The sequence below is a fragment of the Tripterygium wilfordii genome, chromosome 11 (assembly GCF_013401445.1).
Source record: "Tripterygium wilfordii isolate XIE 37 chromosome 11, ASM1340144v1, whole genome shotgun sequence".
Lineage (NCBI taxonomy): Eukaryota > Viridiplantae > Streptophyta > Magnoliopsida > Celastrales > Celastraceae > Tripterygium > Tripterygium wilfordii.
In genome coordinates this window covers 3,408,800-3,428,247 of record NC_052242.1, presented here as the reverse complement: position 1 = coordinate 3,428,247, position 19,448 = coordinate 3,408,800, and the positions used below count along the sequence as shown (strand labels likewise).

At 36.1% G+C, this 19,448-nt stretch overlaps 2 protein-coding genes across 3 annotated transcripts; both read left to right on the top strand.

Annotated features, from left to right (window-relative positions):
* The first annotated feature begins 1,191 nt into the window (after nt 1-1,191).
* On the top strand, nt 1,192-4,077 carry LOC120008502 (xyloglucan glycosyltransferase 4-like). Its single transcript, XM_038858847.1, has 4 exons — nt 1,192-2,065; nt 2,249-2,557; nt 2,639-3,043; nt 3,124-4,077. The coding sequence occupies exons 1-4, from the start codon at nt 1,421-1,423 to the stop codon at nt 3,748-3,750; spliced, it is 1,986 nt and encodes a 661-aa protein (XP_038714775.1). The 5' UTR covers nt 1,192-1,420; the 3' UTR covers nt 3,751-4,077.
* Nucleotides 4,078-12,537: 8,460 nt separating this feature from the next.
* Nucleotides 12,538-18,982, top strand: LOC120009885 (ankyrin repeat domain-containing protein EMB506, chloroplastic). 2 transcript variants are annotated; one of them, XR_005470757.1, is made up of 12 exons: nt 12,538-12,900; nt 13,414-13,467; nt 14,268-14,327; nt 14,756-14,868; nt 15,314-15,723; nt 17,100-17,179; nt 17,396-17,497; nt 17,642-17,740; nt 17,846-17,944; nt 18,035-18,133; nt 18,457-18,634; nt 18,718-18,815. XR_005470757.1 is itself a non-coding variant. In XM_038860612.1 (12 exons), the coding sequence occupies exons 1-11, from the start codon at nt 12,589-12,591 to the stop codon at nt 18,559-18,561; spliced, it is 1,533 nt and encodes a 510-aa protein (XP_038716540.1). In that variant the 5' UTR covers nt 12,538-12,588; the 3' UTR covers nt 18,562-18,602; nt 18,718-18,982. The 2 variants fall into 2 exon arrangements, 1 of the variants encoding a protein (XP_038716540.1); XM_038860612.1 differs by having other exon boundaries at nt 18,457-18,602; nt 18,718-18,982.
* The last annotated feature ends 466 nt before the right edge of the window (nt 18,983-19,448 follow it).

Below are 19,448 nucleotides of genomic sequence, written 5' to 3'. Positions count from 1 at the left end.
GATATGTATGATATACGTAGACCTTATCTCATATAATATGTGAAGATTTTTTTTTTTTTTTAAGAATTGAACATGTGATCTATAAGTTACAACCTTACAATTCTATCACTGGTCACATGTTCGCCTGTAAATTAAAAATGTAAACAACATTGGTGAACAAAGCTCCCGTAATGAGCGGGGTTAGGGCCAGCCAAGATGTTCTCAAACTTTGCTCCCACATGTATGTGAAAAATGTTGTTTTTAAGAATTGAACTTGTGTCCTATAAATTATACCCATAAACCTCTACCACTAAATCACATATTCGCCTATAAACCAAATTATATTGGTGTCTAAGAATGACCACAAGAGTCAAAATGGTTTTGATGGGGCAATGCAGAGGATCAGTTTTTCATCATAAAAATTTGGCCAAACATAGAATGAAAAGCTCTAGGCATTATATGCATGTGCAGACATTAATAAAAATGTGTACTCTATGTGAGTGTGACTATTTTTTTTTTGAATGGAGAGAGAGACTATTTTTTTTTAAATGGAGAGAGAGGATTCGAACATTGGTTATCAGGATGATACAAATCATTTTTATCACTCCAATTAATTATTCGGGTATACGTGAGCGTAACTTTTGCACATAAAATTTAAATTATTTAGCATTAATGAGTTAGTACTATAGTAGATCCAACATTACACCGCGTAAAACGTTCAGTAAGTCCCATTGAATCAGCTTACTCATGACACTCTGTAATGAAAGAAACTTCTCATTAGCTGACTAATTGAGAACAACTCTAAATTGCAATCCCAAAATCTTAGATAATTAAAATAAAGAAGAGAAATTTCATGCCGTCCTTGCAGTATAAACCATACCCAGTTGCGTAGAAACTACACACACAAACAGAATTCTTCACAAATGGCTGTTTCTTGGTTGTCATTCACAAACAATCCCGAGTATGGCCTTGTGAGCTTGCTGACAGGTCAAGATATCACTGGATAACAAAATCACTATTCCTCTGCAACCAATTAATTTACTTAAGTTGCCTGTGCTTGATTGCATTTGATTAAAATAGTGAATATTGAATCAATCAGTAATGTAATATATAAAAGTAAGCTGGACCTTCCATGTCTGACGATTTGGTCCATTTCGTCAAGCTCCTCTGCTTCTTTATTAATAACTTCACTGAAGCTCATGAGGATGCCATCTTGTTATCTCTACTTCATCTACTCTCCATAGCATATTAGCATATCACATCATGCTTTGACTTGAGATTTTATAAATGTCAAACCTCCGCCAATCTCTCCATCTAAATTCCTGGATTCTGACTTTGTAGATCCAGATTTCAATACAAAAACTGACTCTTCTCTGTCTCTTTTTCTATCCCCAGAAATCTTGATCTGGGTATTGACCATTTTTCCTTGTTTTGCTCTGTAATGGCTCCAAATACTGTTGTAGTCACCATTGAGAAGGCTAACAACATCTCCTTAGTCGAAATCAATGGATCAGATTCATCGTCATTGTTGCCTGAGAAACAAAAGGCAATTAGTCCAAAGCAATTCAGATTTTTTCTTCTACTAAAAGCTCATAAACTTGTTACTTGCATTTCTTGGTTAGCCATGGCTTTCAAGTCCATATTCTTCTCTGTCAAGAAACGTATTGCGTTGAACGATATCGGTGATGAAGAGAAAGTAGGCAGAGGAAAAAGGATGTACAGATTTATCAAAGCTTTTTTGGTTATATCAATAGTAGCATTGATGTTGGAAATCATTGCATATTATAAGAAATGGAATTTGAATCTGATCCAACCATGGGAGGTTCAGGGTCTTGTTCAATGGTCTTACATGGCTTGGCTTTCCTTCAGAGCTGATTATATTGCTCCTTTGGTGATAATGCTTTCTAAGTTCTGTGTCGTGCTGTTCTTGATTCAATCGCTCGATCGGCTAGTTTTGTGTATTGGGTGTTTCTGGATCAACTACAAGAAGTTGAAGCCTCAGATTGAAGCAGATGCTTGTGACCCAGAAAATCCTTCAAGTTTCCCAATGGTTCTAGTCCAGATTCCAATGTGCAATGAGAGAGAGGTGACAGAACAATACATTCACAACTTCCTTACTTTGTTCCCTTTTGTCTTCACAGCTCAACTTATTCTTTTGTTTTTTTGCCTTTGCCTTTGCCTTGTTCTTTCTTTGCACATAAGAAACTTGTCGAATCTTTATATCCAACTAGTGGTTTCTTCCAACAAAATTTCCTTACTTTTTGTTCAGGTGTATGAACAATCCATTGCTGCTGTCTGTCAACTTGACTGGCCAAAGGACCGGTTATTGATTCAAGTCCTAGATGATTCAGATGATGGAAATCTGCAGCTTTTAATCAAAGAAGAAGTCTCCTCATGGCGCCAAAAATCCGTCAACATAATCTACAGGCATCGCCTAATCAGAACAGGATACAAAGCCGGCAATTTGAAATCTGCCATGGGTTGTGACTATGTCAAAGACTACGAATTTGTTGCAATCTTTGATGCAGACTTCCAGCCAAACCCTGATTTTCTCAAACAAACCATTCCTCACTTCAAGGTAAATAAACAAATCTTCAATTAGAAATCAGAAATGAATTGTCCAGTCATTAGGTGCTCATAAGAGTTTCATTGATGACAGGGAAATCCTGAGCTGGGTCTAGTTCAGGCTCGCTGGACTTTTGTCAACAAGGATGAGAACCTCCTCACAAGGCTTCAAAACGTTAACTTGTGCTTCCATTTTGAGGTGGAGCAGCAAGTCAATGGGATGTTCCTCAATTTTTTTGGATTCAATGGAACAGCTGGTGTGTGGAGAATTAAGGCATTAGAAGAATCAGGAGGCTGGCTTGAGAGAACAACAGTTGAGGATATGGACATTGCAGTTCGAGCACACTTGAATGGATGGAAATTTATATTCCTCAATGATGTGAGGGTACTCTGTGAGTTACCAGAGTCCTATGAAGCTTATAAGAAGCAACAACATCGGTGGCATTCGGGTCCAATGCAGCTGTTTCGCTTGTGTCTTCCTGCCATCATCACCGCCAAGGTTTGTAAACTCCGGTCTTTGTGCCCCCCATTCATCTTGAAATCATTGTATGGTGGTCTCATGACTTGTATTATATGCAGATTTCGATCTGGAAGAAGGCAAACTTGATCTTTCTGTTCTTTCTTCTGAGAAAACTTATACTTCCCTTCTATTCCTTCACATTGTTTTGTATTATACTTCCACTGACAATGTTTATACCCGAAGCAGAACTACCTCTTTGGGTAATTTGTTATGTACCCATTTTCATGTCGCTCTTGAACATCCTCCCTGCACCAAAATCCTTCCCTTTCTTGGTCCCTTACCTACTCTTCGAGAACACAATGTCAGTCACAAAATTCAATGCCATGGTTTCAGGACTATTTCAGCTTGGAAGTGCTTATGAATGGGTAGTGACAAAGAAAACAGGCAGGTCATCAGAATCAGACCTATTAGCCTTCGCCGAGAAGGCCGCAAATGAGGAGAAGATTCTGCGGAGAAACTCCGAGTCTGGATTAGAATTGCTAAGCAAACTCAATGAGCAAAAAGCCCCTATTGTGAAGAAGAGAAACAGAATATACAGGAAGGAGCTTGCATTGGCTTTTCTTCTACTCACTGCAGCTGCAAGAAGCCTGTTGTCTGCCCATGGAGTTCACTTCTACTTCTTGTTGTTCCAAGGCTTGTCATTTCTTGTTATGGGCTTAGACTTGATCGGTGAGCAAATGAGCTGAAAAATATACACATTCAAGCAGTTGCTTATGGTGGTTATACTCAGAGAGAGTTTCATGGCCATTAAAAACTTGAATTGAAATAGGATTTCATCAAAGGAGTAAAGGACTAGCTTGCTTTATGACCTGCACAGCTCTGGAGAAGTATTTACGACACATCGAACAAGTTTCTTTAAATGGCGATGGAGTACATTTTGATCCAGACTTTATTTTGTACAATCATATATATGTTATCTCTCAATCTCTGTTTGAATAAGGAGAAACGAGATATTCAAAAATCAAATCACAACGAAAGACAAAAAGAACGAAGAAGAAACAACCGAGTGTTTACTTACTTTTGCTCGACTTTGTAACTTATGCGAATACATGCAAGCAATCAGTTTTTCAATCTGGTTGTGGCAAATGATCAAATACTTGGTGGGTGAATACCAAAACTATTCTGTTTCCGGCTTTTGCATCAGTTTATATAAGAAAAAAAGGGAAAATCGAAGGCTTTGAAATTAGCAAGTAAAAATTCTCAAGACCCATCTGTAGAAAGGATGTGTTTATCAGATTACTTTGAAGTTATACTGGTGGACCATAGTCAGAAGCCAGCAAAGGAGAAAAAAAAACTAGAAAACTAGCAGTCTTTGACATGGACGTCCCACAGTACTTCATCGAGCAAGAGAAAACGAATCCCAATACTGCAGTACATAAACAGGGTGCAATCTATAGAGTATAGAGAGGAAGAGTTACCTTTTATTATAGTTACGTAAGGAAGAAGAAAGATCAATCAAATGGTGAGGCGACAATTCTCTAATCTAACGAATTGTCTTTCCAAAAGCGTTTAAACCCAATCCTTCATTCCATAATAACAAACTTTACCCCTGGTGTAACTTTAATAGCTTACAAACTTTAACAGAGTAATTATAAAAACAAATACCAGACTAACACCGAAAAACAATGAGATGTACAGGGATAACCTCAACAGACTAATCTAACTAGTTGTTAACCCATGGATGGAGGGAATTTTTCTAAATATTTTATTTATCAAGTATTTTTTATTTAATTTGATAGTTTAGGGTTTGTAAATTCTTTTGTTAAATACATGAGTAATTGGTTAATTGTTCATAAAAATATTTAATTTTTGTTTTTACTTTTTACTATTTTTCTAAATATTTTATGAATAGCTAAATTAGTGTTATTGAAATTGGATCATGCCGATTGGTTTGAACTGGTCACCAAATCGGCACAATTATGTTAAAATAACAATTATGCTATTGACCCCAAAAACTGGTCAAATCAAATGGTTTTTCATAAAAACCATTGAACTGTGCCCGTAAAATCGAACGGTTTTTCAAAAATGTTTTTTAAATTATTTATTATATATTGTTAATTTATGAAGTGAAATTTGTTTTCTATATTTTTTTTTTGAAATATCATAGAGAAAAATATGTTTGCGGTTGGAATTAAACATTGAGCGCACATATACCTAACACATCTGATTGCCAACTGAGACACCTCTCGTTGTTTTCTATATATATTGGGTGCATTGTTTTGTATTAATTTATTAAATATGTGATTAGACATTGATTTTCTAATTTCTTATATTTTTTTATGGATAATCATATAAAATTATTATGATATTTATTTTTTAACATTTTTTAATATTATTAATTTCTTAATTAAACTTATGGTTCGACCAATAACCCACTAGTTGAACTAGTAATCCAACCCCTTGTCCGATTTGATATCCGACTCGATTACATGAAAGAATTTATAATTTTGAATACATTTACAAACTATTGACAACGCTATCGCCGCAAACAGGTCCTTAAGTTTCGTGAAAACGGCACCGCACGTAGAAGATTTTCCTGTCGTTTGTTTTGGGTGCTGCAATTAAAAGTTTGGAACAAAAGCTTGAACGCAATAAAACCCAACACTTTTATCCTAGTGAACTCCTCTTAGGGCAGACGTTGGCTTATAGCTTATCTTCTTTTCAAGTAAGCCACTTTTTTTTTCTTGATTTAGAGCTAAATACTAACCTCTTTCATCATTTTATCATTGTTGAGTTTCTGCGTTTGTCCTTAAGCATAAGTTCCAATGGAAAGTTCAAGTGTTCTTATTGTTACAATTCATTGACTATAATAGTTAGGCCTGCCCAGGTTAAGTAAAGATTAGATTTTTATTTTTATGCTCTTTTTATTTTTTTTTAGTACAATTAACCTAATTTATGAAATTGTTTGATGTATGTCTATTTGTGGCGTTGTTCTCAATTTTTGGTGGGATTTTTGGGTTTAATTTTGATTATATAACTTCATTGTAATAATTGTGGTCGACTCTGCTATTTTGTTGGTTCTTGGAAGTGCAATATATGAGCTCAAATAAAGGTTTATGTTGAACAGTTACTCGTGGAGGAAAATAATGGCCATTCAGGGTGCAATGATGGGTTATCAAATAGTTCGTTTGTCTAGTGTTGTTAATTCGGATTGAGGGGAGGTCCGGTACTTAAAGTACCGGACTATTAACCGGTGAAGCTTGTGTACCGTTAGATTTGCTTTTGCAGATCCAACGGTCCATCTCAGTCCAGTAGCATTTATTACATCTTTTCTGTAACTTTTGTTTCATCTTCTTGTGCTTATCCTCCACAAATGCATCCCTTACCTTCTCTTTTTCTGCATAAATTTTTTTCCTTTCCACTTTTTTCGTATCCAAATGTCATTTTCTAAAATTTGAATTTCACTATAACTCTTTACAAGCCAAGCCAATCTTTCACAAACCATGGAACAATTTTTTTTTTGGTAAGTGTAATTAAATTTTATTGATATGAAAAGGAAAGAAGAGAACATTGGAACAGAAATCCTAGGCAGCGAACAGCCTAGTAGAGGCCCGAAGAGCTTGGATGGAAATCAAACTAGCATACCAACACCACACAAACCAAACAAAGGACGAGGGCATCCCAAACAAAGATGGACAAAGGCCAAGCCAACAACACAAAATCGAGCAAAAGGGGTTGGCATCCCAACAAAGACAACTAGATCAAGACATTAAACCAACAAATCTAAAAGAAAGGCACCAAGTTTCCAATAGGGACCCCAAACACGAAGATGCTAACCGAAAAAACATTGACAGATTGTCCTTGAACCCAACCACAAGGGGAGAGTACAGATCTGAAGATATAATAACTGGTGAAGATGTGATATAATACAGATCTGATCAAAAACAAAAATTGGGGCTTAGAGAAGGCCTAGAGGAGAGAGATTGGAAGCAGCGGAAGCCAATGCGAGCTAGGACTAGTGTCTTCATCTCTGGTCACTGGAACGAAGAGAGAGAGCGAGACTGAAAGGAGAGAAAAGGAAGACAAGGTAGGAAAGAAAAGGAACAGTTACCAACGAGAGAAGAATTGAGTAAATTAGGGGAGAGAGAAACTGAAGAGACAACAAATTTATCTCAAAACAAGTCAACCGTTGGATTTGCTTCTTGCAAATAAAAGCAAATCCAACGACACACAAGCTTTACCGGTTAATAGTCCGGTACTTTAAGTACCGGACCTCCCCTCAACCCTGTTAATTCTCCTCTACCAATATTGAGTTTTCGTTCAAACTTGTGCAACGTACTTTATAGTTCAAAAGTGGGAAATTGGGTTTCTGCGTAGCTGAGAGACGCGCGAATGGAAGGACTTGTGCCACTGAATCGAGCCAAGTGTCTTCTTTGGAATCCCACCAAGCAATTTGGGAAGATCCTGATGATGGGAATGGAAGTGAATATGATGAAGAGGATGAGGAAGTGGAAGAAAATGACTTGGACTTTGAAAGTGATTGGGAAGCAGAAAAGGATGCAGCACCGAACAACAGCAGCGACAAGAAAACATCAAGCAACTTTGAAGAGAATCTTTTAAAAGGTTAATGGCTTTTATGCTTTGTTCCTTTTTTTTTTTTCTGGAAACTTCTTCATTGTTTCATTTTCTTTCCCAGTAGAAGTGGTTTTGTTTTTTGAATTCGAAAAGTATTTTGAAATACAGAATCGAAGGGAAGGAACTCATGAGCACTAGATATGTAGATCATTGAACTAAACTTAGTTGAAATATAGTCAGGTGGTTTGTTTGACTGGTGGTTTATTTGATGTTTATCTTATCTCGTGTTTAGATGGATATTACCAGTTTATGAAATCTCGTTTTAGTGATGTTGTAATAACATTTCTTTACATGAGATCAACAATTAGTGTCACCTTTACGAAATGGTTCATGGATAAGGTCATGTAGAGAATAAGTTCATATAGAAAGGAGGAGGAGAAGTAGAGATAAGTGCATACTATTATTTTGATTAACGGGCTATAGCCAGCTCTGGATATGAAGCTCGAGAGTTTTATAACGTAGTAACCATGTGTCATTGACTCTGTCTAAAATCCTTGTGCTTTCATAGTATTTTTCTCTCTATAACACAAGACAATTCACCGTCTGACAATGTGATGAGTTGAATTTTTGTCTTCTAATTGTTAAATTTCATTCCATGACCAACTCAACCATTATGGGAGGACAGAAGTAGCATCCTTTACATACTTTTGTGCTCTGCTCAGGTTTAGGGGTACTGTCCCTAATCCTGTTCCACCAAGGCCATCTCTTGGGATGCCCTTTTGTTTTTGTTTCCGTCTTTGTTTTCAATATACCTATGGCTTATAAAGAAAACATTAATCTCTTTCAAGTTCACTTCATATAAATTCAGATTTATTTCAGCATGAAAGAATAGTACACCCTCCCATTGCCATCCTCCTTTCATGGTGTAATTCAAAGTTTGTTTTGGGTGCTGCAATTCAAAGTTTGGAACAGAAGCTTGAACGCAATAAAACCCAGCACTTTTATCCGAGTGACCTCCTCTCAGGGCAGACGCTGGCTTGTAGCTTATCTTCTTTTCAAGTAAGCCACTTTTTTTCTTGATTTAGAGCTAAATACTAGCCTCTTTCATCTAATGTACTGAAACTGTAGTTTCTATCATTTTATCGTTGTTGAGTTTCTGGGTTTGTCCTTAATCATAAGTTACAAAGGAAAGTTCAAGTGTTCTTATTGTTATAAGTCATTGACTATAATAGGTAGGCCTGCCCAGGTTCAGTAAAGATTAGATTTTTATTTTTATGCTCTTTTTATTTTTTTCAGTACAATTAACCTAATTTATGAAATTGTTTAATGTATGTCTATTTGTGGCGTTGTTCTCAATTTTTGGGTTTAATTTTGATTATATAACTTCATTGCAATAATTGTGGTAGGCTCTGCTATTTTGTTGGTTCTTGGAACTACAGTATATGAGCTGAAATAAAGGTTTATGTTGAACTGTTACTCATGGAGGAACATAATGGCCATTCAGGGTGCAACGATGGGTTATCAAATAGTTCGTTTGTCTACTATTGTTAATGTTCCTCTACCAATATTGAGTTTTCGTTCAAACTTGTGCAAAGTACTCTATAGTTCAAAAAGTGGAAAATTAGGTTGATTTGATTGATTTGGTTTCCCTAATTTAGGACTCTCAATGTAACTATATAATGTACAACCTCACAACATGAATATGCAACACAGAGTATTCAATTCTTCTCTTACAACAAGCAAAGATACATCCCTTGTTATAAACTGATTCAAAATATCCTCACCTACAACAAACTAGAAAAATCATGGGAAGAAGAAGACGAGATAACGCTGAACAACTATATTTTCAAATATGAAGTAGCAACATGACATTTAACAAAAACTACACTAACAAATACCGCTAATGAAAATAGAACAGCATGGAGAACAAGACCAATACCATCAGAAAGGCAATCACAATGTCTCACCTGATACTTTAATATGCATTACATATTGCATAGAATATAACTCCAGACCTTCTTGTTTCTGGTCTCGGGTGATATTAGGCTAACAAGCCGTTAGTAGTTAATTGTGTTTGCTCTAGTTTTAATCAGTCTAACAACACATAATGATAGTGCATGTCTTTTTTTAAACTAATGTAATAGCATGACTCCTAACGGAATACAATGCATATAGATAATCAAGGAAAACCACAAAATATGATCATAGCAATAGGATATCTCACAAAACAAAATGAAAAACACAACATTTGCCAGCTAAAACATAAAAAACAATAGCAACATTGAAAGGGAATTGCCGAAACTTGACAAAGACTAGCGATTATATGAAGCCCACAATGTGCAATTGCTCTAGAACTCTAGGAGCACACAGGCAAAAGGAATGGCAGTGCACTCAAATACTCTTAACGTAAGAAAAAATGTAGTCAAGAAGTCACTTTCATTTGAAAACAAAAAAGACACATTGACAATTACACGTGTTTGGTATTCAACAAAAATCACATTATCTTTGTAAGCCATGATTAATGGCAAACAGTGATTAGTGACATATCATACATCTTACTAGCCAACAACCTGATTATGATTTATAGATCAATTTATAAATACTGATTTTCAAGGTTCTCTCATGCCCAGATTAATTTGCAAGCACTCTCATACCCAGATTAATTTGCAAGCATGAGAACTGTAAAGCTCCCTGTCATTTCCGATAGCAACAACATGAGTATGCATATGTTCACAAAGACTAATTATCAAGGTTTCTTCCATACCCATGATTAATTTCCAAATATGATATTTTTATGGATGATTTACAAAGAAAAGACGAGAATATTTAGAGATTTATGTTATTTCAAACAGGCAAAACTTAATCAGGCATGCTTCCATTTCCACGATCCATAAGCAAAGATGAGAACTTCACAGCTCTATGTCATTTCTCAATAATTCTTGCAACAACAAGGGCATTCCTTGGAGTAACTAATTTCAAGATATTCTTGGCTACAACAAACTAGAAAAACAAGGGAAGGGGACTAGGAGGAGTGAAAATCAACGTTCTTCAGCTAAAAAGAATCAATTTTCAATAAATGGAAAATTCTCAGACATGTAAAATTAGGCAAATATACTCACAAAGACTTTTTTCCCCCTGCAAACACAAGATCACATGCTAAAAGGGAGAACCAAGAATTACCGAAAAGAAGAAAAATCTGAGGCCAAGTCTAGACCCTTTACCTGCCAACAACTTGTTAGAGAAGCAAAACTAAATGCATAGTAAATAAAATTTAAAGGGATAGTTTGTTCAGTGTTGGACGGTTTAGATTAAGAGTATGACATCCAACGGCTCTTCCAGTGCAATTCCAATCAATTGGACTCTCAGAAGTCAGAACAACCATAATGCTGGTTTTTCGTTGGGACATGGGTAATGTATAAGGATTTATGTTTTGTTGATATGGTTATATTGAGGAATATGTTTTAGGATGTAGTTGGACCAACAAAATATATTGGTACAATAATGTAAATTTGTTGGCTTTACTATTTGTATAATTTAATATTAATTTTAATATAAAATATGTGTGTGTGAGATATGAAGCCCATTTGTTAGAGCAAACATATGGACATGGCCAATGCCATGCCCACATCTATACTCCAACAAAACGGGCAAACAAATTTGCTCCGTTGAAGCTTCTTTTTTGAGATTGACCATTAAAAAGACACTTCATGCCCTATTAAAAAGTGACCATTGTAATGGCTCTCACCGAGTCAATCATGATATGAGCTCCATTTCCCAATAATCTATTGTCGGATTGGGTCCATCCCAATCTTCAAGGCCCAATCCTGAAATTCTAATCATCCTAGGCCCAACAACACCCGCCATCCCTACTCTTTTTTTTTGGAAAAGGTACAAGTCCGAACAATTTGAAACAGCCTGTATACCCCATCGAGGTGCAGTCAGTAAGTTGTGATCGAAGTGCTAATCAGGCGAGCGGATGGCCGGATAGGCAACATCCACGCCCCCATCTTCAAACAAAATCATAGATATAACTTGTGTAAAGCTTGATAAATACAATAGTTTTTGAACATGATAAGTTTACACCAAAAACTTATAAATCTATACACAAAATTGTAGTGAAAATACCAATTTACCCTTGATGTGTAAAATATTAGAAATTCTGTTAAGTTTACACGCACATTGTGTCTTTAACCCCAAATTCATCTTCACACTCCCTTATCGATTTAACCACTGCCTAGACAATTGTTGCCACTGTTTCTCCACACCAGATTCAAAGTTCATTTCCGACCAAAAAGTGTCAACTTGCAATTTCGACCATGAAGATGACTGGAGATTGAGTAGAGGAAAAGACTATTGATTTGTAATTCTCTCTAATATGTATATTACTTATAAAAGTAAAAAAAAAAAGATCGATAAAATAATTGTTACATAGCATTAGTGGGTGTGTATAATTATACTCCATGTGTTAATTTTGTGTTAAAAACTGTTGAAACGAAAATCAACAAACTAGTTCTGATTTTCTCTCTAGAAATAGATAGGGTAGTGTTGCTTTTCAGTCAGAAAAACGACAAGGTTGTGTTATTTTTCTTCAAGAAAAACGACAGGATCTTGTTGTTTTTCTTCCAAAAAAAAAACGACATCCTCCTTTTGTTTTTTTCCCTTTGAGAATTATGATGTACACTTAGTAGTTTTTAATTAAATATGTAAAAATTATATATTTTAAAATTTTAATTTGAGGGTTAATATGTGATTGTATATAAGGATATTTATGTAAACTATAAAAAATTAAAGAGTAATGTAAAGATAGTGTTTTTGTGTTATGTAGATAAAATATCCTTAATTATACATGGATTGGGCTCTTCCCAACCCGTGAGGCCCAACTAGAAATTGGAATCATTAGGCCCAACAGATCCGAAGAAATCTGATACATTCTTCTTGACATTTGGAATTTTGGATAATGGCAACCACCGTAACACTCGTCCAGTTCTAAATGCAGAGGAGGAAGAGGAATGGCGACAGTTTCTCTATCCGCATTATCCACCTCTCCACACTCATCTCGCGTGACCAATTCTCACAGGACCCACAAACTCTCCACCTTTGTTCCCATTAGAGACCTCTGCCTCCATTCCTGTAACAAAGTTTCTTTTAGTCTCTTGACTTTCAGGAAGCAGAGAAATTATCAGAAAGTAAGGTCTTCGGAGGAAGAAACCGCAGTCGTAGACGAACAATCAACAACACCCCCGGAAGAAGCAACAGAAGCTGAACAGCCAACTGTTTCCGTCCCTTTCTCTCCCTCAGACAAGCTCACCATGTACTTCCAGGTGCTTTGGTCGTCTCTATATAAAAAAAAGTTATGCTCTTTCTGTCATTCCTTATACTATGTATCCAGTTTTATTTTTCATTTTCCTGGGATATACCTGCTGATAATGAGGAAGTAGTGGTCCTTTGATGAACGCGAACCGGCAATTGAGATATTTCTGTGTGTACTACTTATAATGCACATCTGGTGTTTGTTGTATGTCCTTTCCGCTTGGAAACCTTTATATTTGTTGAACTTCGTAAGTTCATTTTTGTTGTTGAGTTTTTCTTTCCCCGAACACTCAATTGGTTTCTAAGTCAAATGGATACATTCGATCTTTTAACTTTCAAGAATGTGTTCTGCAAATTCCATGGCGTATATGGAAGTAAGCTACTAGTGGGCATTTTATGAGGTCTCAAAAATTGGCCTGCACCGTTCTTCATGTAGGTTTAGGGATATGGGGTTGATTTGTGAGTTTAAGCCTATTCTTATGAGCATCACAAATAAGTAACAATTGAATTTTGCATTCCTGAAGGCAGAGGGAACAATGAGTGAAGTAGCTATTCCTAAAGTTACCCAGGCGTTGAAGGTATGTTTTATATACTATCACAATAGTTATTTGTGTGTATCTTCCCCATGGAGTTAATTTTACTGGGGCATAATATGAAATAAGTAAGGCCCTTGCCTCCTCTTTTCATGTGACAAAATATAAACAAAGTGCGAGTTTTTCTTGAATTTTTGTCCAGCAATAAGAATTTTGGTTGATGAAAAAATGAATTTTGGTTGAAACCCCATCGATCAAAGATTTTATTGGAATCACTTTTGGTTGATTAGATTAATGTTCTAACTTCTAACTTAATTTGGTAAAGTCACAACTGGGTTTAATGCATGTATTTTGAGATCCCAAAATGTAGGATTGACATTATATACAAACACTACCTGCAATACTGAAGAATATAGTTGAAATTAGATGACAGTTTGAAGTTGATCCAAACCATTGGGATTATTCCCAGAGATTGACAGAAATCTATCTGATCCACATGAGCTGTGTAAATAGAGGGATGATTATTGTTATTTTCATCTTAAAGGTTAAATCTTACAATGTAGTAGGCTACTGAACATCTGATCAAGAAAAAGAATCTGATTGAAACTAAGTGAGGACATCCATGTATCGTGTTTGGTTAATGGCGGATGCATCCGATGATGAGCTATAATTTAGTCACATACCATCTAGGCATATAGTGGAATTCTAAATAAAAAATATAACATGTCCTAAAGTCTGATGATGGAAGCTCTCCCATTAATGATGGGTTTATCTATCCATAGGTCTCACTTTTTGAAATTTTTAACTTTTTATTATTCAGTTGCTTGACTTTCTTATCATTGTAGGGAATGGAGGGAGTTACTGATTTAAATGTCCAAATCCTTGAGGGCATTGCAAAGGTTGAGGTGTGTATGACTCTCCTGTTTTTTCTTATATCTCCTTGTAGAAATTGCTAAGTATATCTAACAATCTTAGTGTGGTTCATTGTAGCAAATGGCAATACTACCATATGATAAAGGGATAAATTTGAGATGTAAAAAAAAGAGGATAGGGAAGGGCTTGATTTAGTTTTTGAGGACTTTAGAGTTTAGATCAGTAGTGTGACCACAATCTTTGGTTTTCTATGGGATGCCCCTGGATTTCTTTACGGATATTTTCATTGATTGGCTCATCTGTACTTTAATTAAGTAGTTTTTTTACGACCTTCCTTTTAGTTGATTGGATCAATTCTTATTCCCCCAACATGTTCTAGCTAGAGATAGCAGTTGTTTGCTTCAATGCCGCTAATATCTCTCACCCCTGGGGTATCATTTTGTCGTCTTCTCTGTTCCAGTTAGCAAAACAGACAACAGTACAAGCTACAGGGGTGGCTCCGGGTTTGGTTGAGGCCATACAAGGTTCAGGTTTCAAGTTACAAACGCTAAACCTGAGTTTTCAGGAAGAAGAGTATGTCTTTGCTTAAATATGTTTGTTGATTTTACAGTTTTTGTGACTGAAATTTAAACTTAAAAAGAGTAAAAATTGTATCTATATGCTCCATTTTGAGAGGATATTTTGTTTTGCCTGTTTGTTGTTTTAGAGGTATACAAATGCACTGATATGATTATGATGGTCATTGCTAGCTTGTAGCTTATCTTCTTTTCAAGTAAGCCACTTTTTTTCTTGATTTAGAGCTAAATACTAGCCTCTTTCATCTAATGTACTGAAACTGTAGTTTCTATCATTTTATCGTTGTTGAGTTTCTGGGTTTGTTTTTAATCATAAGTTCCAAAGGAAAGTTCAGGTGTTGTTATTGTTACAATTCATTGACTATAATAGGTAGGCCTGCCCAGGTTCAGTAAAGATTAGATTTTTATTTTTATGAGCTGAAATAAAGATTTATGTTGAACAGTTACTCGTGGAGGAAAATAATGGCCATTCAGGGTGCAACGATGGGTTATCAAATAGTTCGTTTGTCTACTATTGTTAATGCTCCTCTACCAATATTGAGTTTTCGTTCAAACTTGTGCAAAGTACTTTATAGTTCAAAAAGTGGAAAATTGGGTTTCTGCGTAGCTGAGAGACGCACGAATGTAAGGACTTGTGCCACTAAATCGAACCAAGTGTCTTCTTTGGAATCCCACCAGGCAATTTGGGAAGATCCTGATGATGGGAGTGGAAGTGAATATGATGAAGAGGATGAGGAAGCGGAAGAAAATGACTTGGACTTTGAAAGTGATTGGGAAGCAGAAAAGGATGCAGCACCAAACAACAGCAGCGACAAGAAAACGTCAAGCAACTATGAAGAGAATCTTTTAAAAGGTTAATGGCTTTTATGCTTTGTTCCTTTTTGTTTCTGGAAACTTCTTCATTGTTTCGTTTTCTTTCCCAATAGAAGTGGTTTTGTTTTTTTGAATTCGAAAAGCATTGTGAAATACAGAATCGAGGGGAAGGAACTCATGAGCAGTAGATATGTAGATCATTGAACCAAACTTAGTTGAAATATAGTCAGGTGGTTCATTTGACTGGTGGTTCATTTGATGTTTATCTTATCTCGTGTTTAGATGGATATTACCAGTTTATGAAATCTCGTTTTAGTGATGTTGTAATGACATTTCTTTACCTGAGATCAACAATTAGTGTCACCTTTACGAAATGGTTCATGGATAAGGTCATGCAGAGAATAAGTTCATATTGAAAGGAAGAGAAGAAGTGGAGATAAGTGCATACTATTATTTTGATTAACGGGCTATAGCCAGCTCTGGATATGAAGCTCGAGAGTTTTATAACGTAGTAACCATGTGTCATTGACTCTGTGTAAAATCCTAGTGCTTTCATAGTATTTTTCTCTCTATAACACAAGACAATTCACAGCCTGACAAGGTGATGAGTTGAATTTTTGTCTTCTAATTGTTAAATTTCATTCCATGACCAACTCAACCATTATGCTAGAACAAAAGTAGCATCCTTTACATACTTTTGTGCTCTGCTCAGGTTTAGGGGTACTGTCCCTAATCCTGTTCCACCAAGGCCATCTACTGGGATGTCTTTTTGTTTTTGTTTCCGTCTTTGTTTTCAATATATCTGTGGCTTATAAAAAAAGCATTAATCTCTTTCAAGTTCACTTCATATAAATTCAGATTTATTTCAGCATGAAAGAATAGTACACCCTCCCATTGCCATCCTCCTTTCGTGGTGGCACAAAGAGGCTATACATTGCTGTCTGTGTCATTGTTCATGGTCAAATATTGATCAAGTAGGATTGAAACACATGCTTAACCTTTTTGTCTTTGTAAACAGGTAGTATTATTATCAACTATGCTTTATTTTTTTAAATGGAATCAGCATGTCTATGTTTCATAATTAGCCCTTGTTATCCAAGCTTGGATCATAATCTTCACATCCAAGAGAACTGGCCCGAGGGCTGTCATGTCATTTGGGTTTTCAAGTTGCATCAAGGAAAGTCACTCTTATAGGAGTTTTGATTTTTTGGCATATTTTATGTGTAGTCATATTGACTTTAAAATTCCAACTTATGTTACATTTGGTAGGACTTGTTTCTTGAACTTCATGTTGAACCTCTCCGCGAATCTTTTTTGTTGCCCTTGAAAAAAACTTCTTCTACATGCGTGTTATTTTGTCTCACTTATACTGTGTGGGGATGAAACAATTGTAACAATATCCTCTATTGAGTGCAGAGGTAGAACTTCTTTTGGGACCAGAAGAGAGAGCAATTTTGCAGCAAAATGCGACTCCTGATCTTGACAGAATATCAACAGTAAACTTTTAATCTTTGGCTAGATTTTTCTCTAATACAAAAACCTTGCTTCGCCTTTGTCTATTGTAATTACTACTTGTTTTGATATTCTAACCACAAGAATTTGTTGAATTTGATCTACTTTGCTTTTGCTAGAGCATTCAAGCCATGAATAAGGCATTAAACATGCATCCTGTTTTTTTGGGGTATTTAAGTTCTTGTACTTCTGTTGCTCAGGTGAAGTGGCAGCCACTCCACACTCTAGCGCTATCAGGGCAGATATATTTCATGGACAAGCTACTAAGCAAAGAGGGGATTGATATTAATCATGTGGATAAGGTGAGTTCATTAGCATTGAAATTCTACCTCTGTCCATTAGCCAGAAAAGAGAAAACAACAGATGAAGTGAAATCCCATGCTCATTTTATATTTGGCAGTTTTTTTACTGCTGAGCAACACATATTTGTTGATTTGGTGAAACAGGATGGACTTACGGCCCTGCACAAGGCAATTATTGGTAAGAAAGAGGCTGTAATTAGTCATCTTTTGAGGAAAGGTGCAAGTCCGCATGTTAGAGATAGGGTGAGGATATAAATTGTCATATACTCAGGTCTCTAATTTTTTTCTTTTTAAATATTTCCCTGAATATCTGAGATAGATGGGTTTGCCCTTTTGTTTTCATAATAGGATGGTGCCACCGCTCTTCATTATGCCGCTCACGTCAGTGCTATACAAACTGTGAAATTGTTGATAAAATACGAGGTTGATGTCAACGTTGCAGACAATGTGAGTATTTATCTTAAACTTTCCTGGTTGCTGGTTCCTATTTCTTGGTTCAGTTTATTTTTGTTGCTTTCTCATGGTGCCTCCTTGCAGGAAGGTTGGACTCCTTTGCACATTGCTGTGCAAACCAGAAATCGAGTAATAGTGAAAATTTTATTAGTCAATGGTGCAGATAAGACTAGAAGAAATCAGGTAAGTAGGCATGACAGTGAGTCTTATGGTTTTGATCTCTCTCTCTCTCACACACACACACAGTTTGAATACGATAATGGATGACTGAGTAATCTGTTCTAGGACTTTAGGGTTAATATCTTATCCTAATCATCCAGAAAACATAATGTAGCAGTGCCAATGGCCGCTTAACCTCGTAATCTCGTTTTGCCCCAGATGGATGTTTATGATGTACACTTGAGAAAGTTGCTTCATTTATTTCCCTTTACTATCGAAACCAAGGTTAGCTAATGGTTTTAATTTCACTTCTTGACTGTGAGTGTGGTTGGCATACTGTTTTTCAGGACGGAAAAACTCCACTCGATCTTGCCTTGTGCTATGGAAAGGATTTTAAGTCGTATGACCTTGCCAAGCTACTGAAGACTGTACCAGCTACAGATCTCCTATGAGGAATGGGCAACGGCGCGATTACATCACTCTTTCATATGAGGTTGATACATGTGTTTAACTACCATTTCTGGTGTAAGCATCTCATCCTAGGCTAATTTATGTCCACAGAGAAGCTTCAAATTGCTTGCATATTAATACTGAAGTTTTCTATGCAGGTGTTTATTGATGACCTTGCATCCATTGGCAAATTCATAGGTTGTTTGAAAAAAGCGCTATATATATTAGCATGAAGTAGCATATGAAGAAAGCGCGGGAAAAATGGTTTGATGATCACATTGAACAGCTGGGACAAGGATATGCTTAAGTTCATTGTACTCCATATGTTACAAAATCCAGAATTCTCTCTCATTTATCGTATTTTCACAGTTTCTTTTCTATCCAACCAAACACTATGATTGCCAGAATTCCACTTCCAGATAGAAGTCAAAGCCATTGAAGAATATATCCATGGAACTATAAGAAAATAGATTCTAGTAGAATTCATATGCTCGGTCATTGCAATACAAACTCCAGAGTTAGCAAGCAACACTATCCAAAACAACTAAAATACCTCAAGATTAAACTGGATATACAAGGCATGAAACATCATGACTACTGCCCAAGTCAAAACAGACAAAAGGTGATGCAAACTCCAGCAGTTAGCATCATAAACCGTTCCAAAAATACTTCTAGAATTGATATGCAGATCGAACCCCCCTTTCTTCACAGAGCACCTAAACCAAATTTACTTGTGGTTGGCTGTTACATTTGGTGCCTCACCTTCGACCGTGGGTTTAGAGCTGTTTTCCTGTTCTCATCATCCACTAATTGCCCAAAGGTGGACACATCTGAAGAGCTCTTCTCATTGACCACCAATTGCCTCTGCGTATAAACAGACACTAATGTT